The 8,807-nt window shown below is 31.6% G+C and overlaps 1 protein-coding gene across 1 annotated transcript in view; it reads left to right on the forward strand.

Moving 5' to 3' along the window:
* The first annotated feature begins 1,402 nt into the window (after positions 1 to 1,402).
* The window catches only part of LOC106466236 (E2F-associated phosphoprotein-like), a 15,017-nt gene continuing 7,612 nt past the window's right edge, over positions 1,403 to 8,807 (forward strand). Inside the window, exons 1-2 of the mRNA XM_013926487.2 lie at positions 1,403 to 1,593; positions 5,378 to 5,607. Of these exons, the coding sequence (XP_013781941.1) occupies positions 1,529 to 1,593; positions 5,378 to 5,607 (295 nt within the window). The 5' untranslated portion in view covers positions 1,403 to 1,528. The remainder of the gene's footprint in view (positions 1,594 to 5,377; positions 5,608 to 8,807) is intronic.

Raw genomic sequence — 8,807 nt, forward strand, 5'->3', positions numbered from 1 at the left:
TGGTCTGGAACTTGCCGGGTATCAAATCATTCAGGTGATTCTCAGTTATCTGCACTTTCCTTCGACTGAAATAGATTCTCAAAGGTACCATCTGCTTGAGTAGTCTAGATGCACCAGACATGAGCAAATCTCCTTGAGTTGGGATTGCAGGCAGACCAATGTCATGGACCTTTGCAGCATCAGCAAAGATATTTTGTCCAGAAGACGATTTCTTCCATACTCAACACCTTTCTCATACAACCTTCTCTCTCCACTGATAAGCTCTCCTTGTTTGTTACAAACACTTCTGTGTCCAAAAATTACCCTTATTTTTATTAGAATAATTCTTTAAAACTCTGTTAACTTGAGAGGTCAGACATAGGCTAGTACGCACGTTATTATTTCCGAAATTCCACAATAAATCCTAATGACATGACATCAAAATCTCACTTTTTGGCTAGTAGTGGTATAATAAAATAAAACTGATTACTCGAGAACTGTCAGATAGACAAACTCTCAAATAACCGCAGAATCGACCAAGAGAACAGGGGAGCTTTCTGTAATAAGTAATTAGATTGAGTTTCAATAAGTTTAAAATAATGAGTCTAGAGAAATTCAAATAAACAAACAAAATCTTTATCGTAATAAATAAACGAAAAACACAGTATTCATACCAACGCACAAAAATTACAGTCCTTTCTACTAGCTTGTGTTTAGCTCGACATCTTTCTCTCCCTCAGGATTAATCTCCGTAGAACTAAAGCAACTTGTATTTGGAAGAATTAAGTTTTCATTTAACGGTCTCCTGGTAGTAAATGGTTAAAGAAAAAGCGCCTGAGTTAAACAGGTAAATTTATTTTATTTGTGCAGCCGTCAGCGTCACATCGTTTCTGATGTTCCTTCACAGCATTAGATGACTGTTAAGTTTAGTCAAAACCATAAGTGGTCGGCAAAGGATATTACAGTGCCAATCCTTTTAACCCATATGCTATATGTATTACTGCAATAGACCCTCGAACAGGATAGACACCATCTACTATATTGAACATAGAAAAGAAACATTTAGAATGAGGTGATCTTAACGATTTTATAAACCACTTGTTGCCATTACAATACGGAAACTAAACAAGCTGAACATTTAAACAAAAGTCTTTATATCACTAAAGCAGCTATAAAATATATGATATGCTTGAATTTCACAGTAGTTTGGTAGTAAAAAGTGGTTAAGAGCATTTCTGATGTGCTAAGCATGATACGGCAACTTTATTAGTAGGAAATAAAATACATGTTTTGCATATAAATATCCAAGCTTTTTATCTATTTTCGCAAGAAAACACTCTATGACTGTGAGAAGACCTTCAGAAAAATTTTCGTTTTAGTTTACTCAGGTTGCATCATGCCTCGCATGCCATGATTAAAATATATACATAACAACTTTTGCGCTCAGTGGCACGAGGTAGCGTTTTATATGAACAAATGGTAGGCTTCAGAATTTATATATAATTTTTATTTTACTGTAGAAGTAAACTAACGAGAAGAAGAAGAAGAAATGGAAGATGACGTTTTGGCTTTTGAGCTTAGTGAGAGTGAGGATGATAGTAACGAACCTAGTAGGTAAGGGATTAATCTGTATTATTGTAATTCGGCGTCTCGCTAATACTAATAGTATTAGTAATAACTAAACAACAAGAAGCATCGAGACATTTTAGTTTTATTTTTAGCAAAACTTCAATGACATCAAAAGAGATCATTAGCTTTAAGTTTCATGATGTTTTTAAGTTAATTAGATTGTTTTTAACTTAAAAACATCATGAAAATAAAGTAGTTGTAAACATAACGTAATATGAGGGTATATTTATACTGATAGTGATAGACTGAGTACGAGTCATGAGAGGTAGAATGGTGTGGCATATTAATGTAGTTAAAAGAAAAAGGAAATATAATGCTTACTATTGAAAGTTATATGATCTAAAGTGTTTCACATGTTAGTATTATTGTTAAACATTAAACATTTGTTTTATGTTGTTTTTAATTCTTTAAGTTTGTCATTATCAAATTCAAATCCCAAGACTACCTATGGAATATGATTAAACTAAAATATAATGTGTTAATACTGTTACCCATGTACTGGCAGTTTAGAAAAACAAATCTTCTAGTATGGAATGCAAAATGTCCCTTAATTTTGAATCTTTTTTTTTTTTCTTCATAGAGTATAATAAATTGCTGTGAAGCATAAAGCTACATAGTGACTTATTTGTGCTGTTTACACCATGCATATCCAATTTTTAATGTCATAAGCCTTCAGTTTTACCACTGAGCCTCTGATGGGGAGGGAAGCATAGTAAATTATGGATCAACTTACACATTTTTATTGTAAATCTAAGTTTTTATTGGATTCATTCATGCATTTTAATATAGTAGTAGTGATTTTTTGTAAATATTTTTATAGCATGTGATGTGATAATTTTTTTTGTCACAGATTTCAGCAGTGTTGTTGAGTATCTGCAACCATAAGCACAGGAACGTTGAGAGCCAGCATGGGCCCCGGGGCAAACATCCTCGCCGGGCCCCCTTTTTCTCTCTCTTTTTAACATTTTCAAGAATTTATTAAGAAGATCATCCTAAATTAGGACATTAAACGAGCTCATAAACCAGACAAAATCATAGCAGCAGCCGTTTTTACCTCACAGTGTAAGCGTAAAAATGTTAATAAAGTAACAACAACTAACTATCTATTAAATCTATAAAGTAACAAATACGTATTAATTATTAATCAAATTATTATTTCATTCATTCTTAATGTATCAAGCATCTATATGCAAAGAAAAGCCAAAACTATGGTTTTTATCATTAACTGAAGATATAGCCTAAGGATGGTTTGCGGGCTTTATGGCATAACCAGGTTTCATTTGCTCGGGCCCCTGGGCAATTACCTCCTTTGCCCCCTCCCCCTGTCGGTGGGCCTGCATAAGCATAAATGCATTACTTTGAGAGAGGAATAACAGAATAAGATAGTATCATGTTTAATGACTTTCAAATATTTCATTCTAAATGATGGGTCAATTTTGACGAGATATACACTACAGAATACCAAAAACTGACATTTTACTTAAGTATCAAAATTAGTATGTACCAACAGATGGTGTATTCTAAATAATATATTTTTCATGGTTGTATTTACTGACATTTGATGAATAAAATGTGCTAACCTTTGACTGATGATGAAATGTTGTGTGTTAGTAAATGACCAATACTAAATTACTGTAATAATTGTTTACACCAGTAATATGTTATGAGGCTATAACTATCTCTATACAAATCAATAGGAATACTGTGTACCATTTTGATCTATCTATCTCTAAGAAAGGATATTGACTTATTTGGTTATTGGAAAGGGCTCAGACTCAAATGAGGGTTATTAGGAGTAGGAATTATCTTGCAGGGATAGTTTTAGATCTTCATTGAAAAAAGAAGGGTAAGAGCTGATCTTATTAAAGTTTACAAGATTATTCGGGAGATTTCTAAGATGAAATCCTCTGATTTCTTTATGCTATATTTTACATGCAATAGGATAAGAGGAAGCAAAATATGATTTGGAAAAAAATAAGGCTATTCTCTAGTTCAGATTGATATTTTTTATGGAACAATTGGCTTTCAGCAGTAGTGAAGGCAGGCACTTTACAAGGTTTTAAGAGGGGAATTGATTTTCTAAAAACTAAATTGTGGGTTTAAATTTTTTACTTTTCTCAAGGGCGAGTGTGTAAGGATAGCCTTAAAGGACCAGATGATTTCTCAATACTTGCTGCCTATGGACTGTTAGGTAGAATTATAAGTCATACAGGATAGTCATATATAGGTAGATATTCTGAATATATGTACACAGGTGAGCATTTCTTATAGATGAAGAGGAATCTTGTAAACTTTGCTAGTTTTAGGACACAAATTCATGAGATAAGTCACAGAATAATGCAAAAGGATTGGAGAAAGACATTTTAAGGTATGCCTATACTGGCCATTTGACATGAATTTTGCTCTAGACAGGTGTTTTTAAGTCATCATCATATAATGGCATAAAACCAGTTTACAAATAATAATGGCTTTGTGTGGATGCTAGGAAATAATGCTATGATTTTTATATCTAAAAGAAAGAGCCTTATTAATAATCAGTGATTAGTATAGACTTTTTTCATCTGTTTATAGACCTATTTCTGTTACTTAGTAATACACAAGTCTCAGTATTCTCAACTGTAATGAACATAATAAAGTAATGATAATAATAAAAAATTTAAGGGCGTGTTGTTCCATTGAGACTGTTTCATCCACTCAAATCTTATCCTGATCAATTAAATGTTTATTGAGCCTTCCCTTAAACCCCATTTAATTTATTGTAACCATTACATCTGAAGGCAATTGATTCCAGAGGCCAACCACACTGTTAGAAAATTAAAACTGTCTAAGTTGAAAATGACTCTTACCCTAAAAATATTTTGTGTCCCCTTGCCCTACCAATCTCAATATTAAGTCCAAAAAAAAAGCTTATGCATTGATACGATCAATTTCCTTGATAATCTTAAACACCTCTAATGCCCCTCTAACTCTTCTTATTTCAAGAGGAAATGATTTCAGAGATCTTAACCTGTCCTTGTATGACAACATTTTCATCCCAAGTATCATTCTAGTTGACCTTCTTTGAACCCTTTCTAACAGTTCAGTGTCATTCTTAAAGTAAGGAGCTCAAAACTGAGAACAATACTTCAGACAAAACCTATACAATGAAATTATAGTAACTTTAGAATTGTCTTTAATATTTTTGTAAATAAAATCCAAAATCCATTACCATTAGCAAGAGCACACTGCAAGGATGGCTTAAAAGACTGATAAATCTAGATGTCAAGATCTTTTTCTCCTACAACAGTATAAAGATTATCTGACAAAAATTATTGTAACATGATGATTTTGCAGGATGAAAATTTAAAATGAGTTGATACATATAAATGTTTTAAGATGTTATTATAAGCTCTTTAAAAGCTGTAACTTTGCATAAATTCCCCAATATTTAGGATACTGTGCTCTTGTTTTCAATTTTAAGTCACAGAACACTTAAAGAATATACTGTTAAGATTTTTGATTGGCCTAAGTAAGTGGATATTAAGAATATATTGGTATCCTTAACTGAGAGATTAGATAAACCTGGTATTCCATTTAATTGTGGTTTTAAATATACAAAAGTAGCAGGATCAACTCTTTATATTTTATCTAGTTTATTCATAGCTTTTTACCCTGTAGAAACTTATGAATGAGGAAATACTTTAAAAAGATTTGAGTGACTGTCATGAAATGTGGACCTTGTATTCATTCTACCAAGTTGGTTAGCCTGTTTACAGTTTTTCTTTTATAGTTCAGAAGATGAACTGGAAGCATACATCAAGAAAAAGTTTGAATTATGTGATCCTGATAACTTTGAACAGGAAATGGACAGTGAGCTTGCCAATGAATTAAAGGAACGTGAGGAACAAAGTATTCTAGGTATGGAGTTAGAAGGTGTAAGTCAGAATTCTGCATTACCCAAAGGCAAAAAGAAAATTAAATTTGATGATTCATCAGAATCAGACGATGAAGATTTTTCAGGTAATTTTCATTATATAATTTGGAAATCCACTAATTATTGATATTAGTACGTATGGATGTAATTTAAAATGTGTTTTTACTTGTGCAAATTCTTTTTATTCTGTCAATCAAGCTTTCACCACTTAATTATTTGTATAGGTTCAAATATGTATTTGATGAGATACATAATTAAAACAATAAATTTATCTATCTATTTCAGCTTGTTTTTTTTTTCTTTAAGTGAAAGCATGAGCAGAATTTTGATTGCTAACTTAGTATTTACTTTCTTATAATTATATTGAAAAAATATGATTAAATCATAATCCAAGCTACAAAATCATAGTCAGTAGATATTCATTTGCTTTCTTAATAGTGATTCTGACTTGAATATTCAGAACTACTAAATATACAAGATTTTTTGTTTTCCTATCATTTACAGTTCTACTTTGAGTAGGCTGTGATATTCTTACATGAATACATGATCTTTTTAATTATAAATTATACTTGCATGTACTTGAATCTTGAAAATCTGATGATAGGTTTTGTTGTTTAGTATGTTAGCTTATGGGGAAAGAACCATTGTGAGATCCTGCTAATATTTTCGAGATAACCCTTTTTTCCCCAAAAAAAATCTGAGCAGCAAGGAAAAGACAAATGATTAATTCACCCATTTTCTTGCTGTCAGTAAAAGGCTGTTTGTTCTTGATTATTTATTTTACTGCTATACAAGACACTTGGTTAATCCTTAGTCTTATCATGACAACTTGAATTCCCAAGTGTAAAAATGTAACAAGTAACCAAGTTGAATGGTGTATCATATACATAAAAGCTACATAGAAACATTCAATGTCACAAAGGTCATTAAACAAATTTTTATTGAAGTAGTATAATATTTTATAAATCCAAATAATTATGTAAAAGGTTATTACTAGTAATCCATGTTACTGAGCTAAGAATTCGAAAAGTTTGATTTAATATCCCTTGATTATGGTGTGAAGAAAATATCTCATCAATTAAATCATTCCTAAGATCTATAAAAGTTTGTTTAAAAATAATGCATTTGAGTACAGGCTTGAATATGACTTTAAAGACTCACTGTTGTGTGATTTATGATTAATAAATGTGACATACTAGTCCAAATTGTGTGTTCTGTGGTAAACTTTATAGTATTTTATGTAGTGTATACCATTAAAATATGTTATGTGAAATTCACTTCTCTTAGCTACTTTTAACACAAAATTTAATTTCTTTTGATAAATACATTTATATTCAATGTTTAAGACAGACACCATTATCTTATCAGTAATACTGATCGAAAGTAAGCTAACTATAATTGCTTACTCATAATACAAAAGAGCTGCTAAAAACTGTTCTTCATATCACAGAGCTGTTCTATAGCTAAATTTACAGGTACTATATAAGTTATGATGTTTTTTCATAGCATGTATTACTGTTATTAAATGTGTGGTTACATATTTGTGAATATACCGTACAGTTACTTTTAATTAAAAGAGCAGAATGTGAGAAATATATAGGTATCATTAAAACTATAATGTTCATAGTTACAAAATTAGAAAATATGCAACAACAATTATTCATATGGATTTTGGATGTCAGATGTGGGCCAATCAGCACATTGTTACAATAACTAGACATTTATTTGGTAAGTGTGCTAGATTGAATACAAAGCATTCTGCATTTCATCTTATTAATTTAACGGCTGTGTGTTTCCAAGTAAGTACTTCACAGTTAACAATCTGTTTTTACTTCTTTTTCTTTTCATTTAAATATTTATTGACCTTTCCTTAAACTCCTTTAATGTACTGCATCCTCCACATCTGAAGGTTACCCATTCCAAAGTCCAACAACTCTGCTTTAAAAGTAAAACTCTTGAAGTTGAAGATGACTCCTATCCTGTCAAAACTTATTTGTGCTCCTTCGTCTACCATTCTTATCATCAAATTGATAAAAGATGAAACATTATTATTATCAACTCCTTGAACAATCTTGAACACCTCATTCAGCTTTACTCTAACTCTTTTTTTAAAAAAAAACAATCTTAGAGTTCTTAACATCTCATGTATCACCCTGGTAGTCCTTCATTGAATATTTACGATACAGTACATTACCTCCACTCACATAAATATTAATTCTTGTTTGGTGCTTCCCTCTGTAAGCAAACTTTTTTAGCATGCCACAAGACTTGATCTCCCATGTACCTGCTGAGCAAACATGGTTCAACTGCATATTGCATGCAAATCATCATGCGACAACTCTCCACCAATAAGAGTGGGACACACCCTTATGAAGCATGTGACTCCCTCAATTCAATTCTACAGAACTATCTGTCGTCAAGAAGTTCTTTGTTTGTGCTGTCTTCCTGTGTTTATTTTTCTTTCGAAATTTCATATGAAGTTGAGGTATCTTCTATTTTTTTCACCAAAGCTTATGTTTCCACCCGAAAATGTTATACTTTACATCCAGCACAATTTTCTAGGCTTCAGGTGGTGGTACTTGACTGAGTAATTGTCAGCTTTAATACACTGGAAGATTGGTTGTTATATGAGTTGACCTTTGGGCCTTGAGTTTGGTGGCCCACACATTTGGGTCTGCTGATTTTGGACAGATAAGCTATTATACTGTTGTGGCATTTGAATCTTTTGATATTAATATTATTATTTGTAGTTATTTAGTTTCAATAACATATGTTTAGTTAAATTTGTACCTACTTCTTGTACAGTTAGTTTTTCAATTAACGTTTAGTGATATTTTTTTGCACTAAAATGTTAGTTTAGGCTTAACATGTCTTTGTAATTTTAGGCTTACCTGTCATTCATCTTACTGGTAAATTGTACATTAGGTTAAATATATTGTTTCTTTAACAAATCCTATCTACTAAATTTTTTATTGCCAATATACACTTACTTAATTTTATAATATAATGACTTTTTCATTTTCCTAATTAATTATATTTTATATTTCTTACAATTAATTTCGTTTTTGAGTACCCAGGGTCTAGGGTCTGCCCAATCTAGTTCCACTATTGCCCGCCTTCCTCCTCAAAGTGCCGAACTCATTCAGGATGACATCAATTTTGACTATTTTCCTCCACTTGATTATGAATTGGCCTTCCAAAGCCTCTACTGCAGAGTTTGCTAGGCCTACCTCAGCCCTTTTTATACACCTTTCACAGTTGGTTTTTTCTTCTTTCCCTCCTTTTC

The sequence above is a fragment of the Limulus polyphemus genome, unplaced genomic scaffold (assembly GCF_000517525.1).
Source record: "Limulus polyphemus unplaced genomic scaffold, Limulus_polyphemus-2.1.2 Scaffold2200, whole genome shotgun sequence".
Lineage (NCBI taxonomy): Eukaryota > Metazoa > Arthropoda > Merostomata > Xiphosura > Limulidae > Limulus > Limulus polyphemus.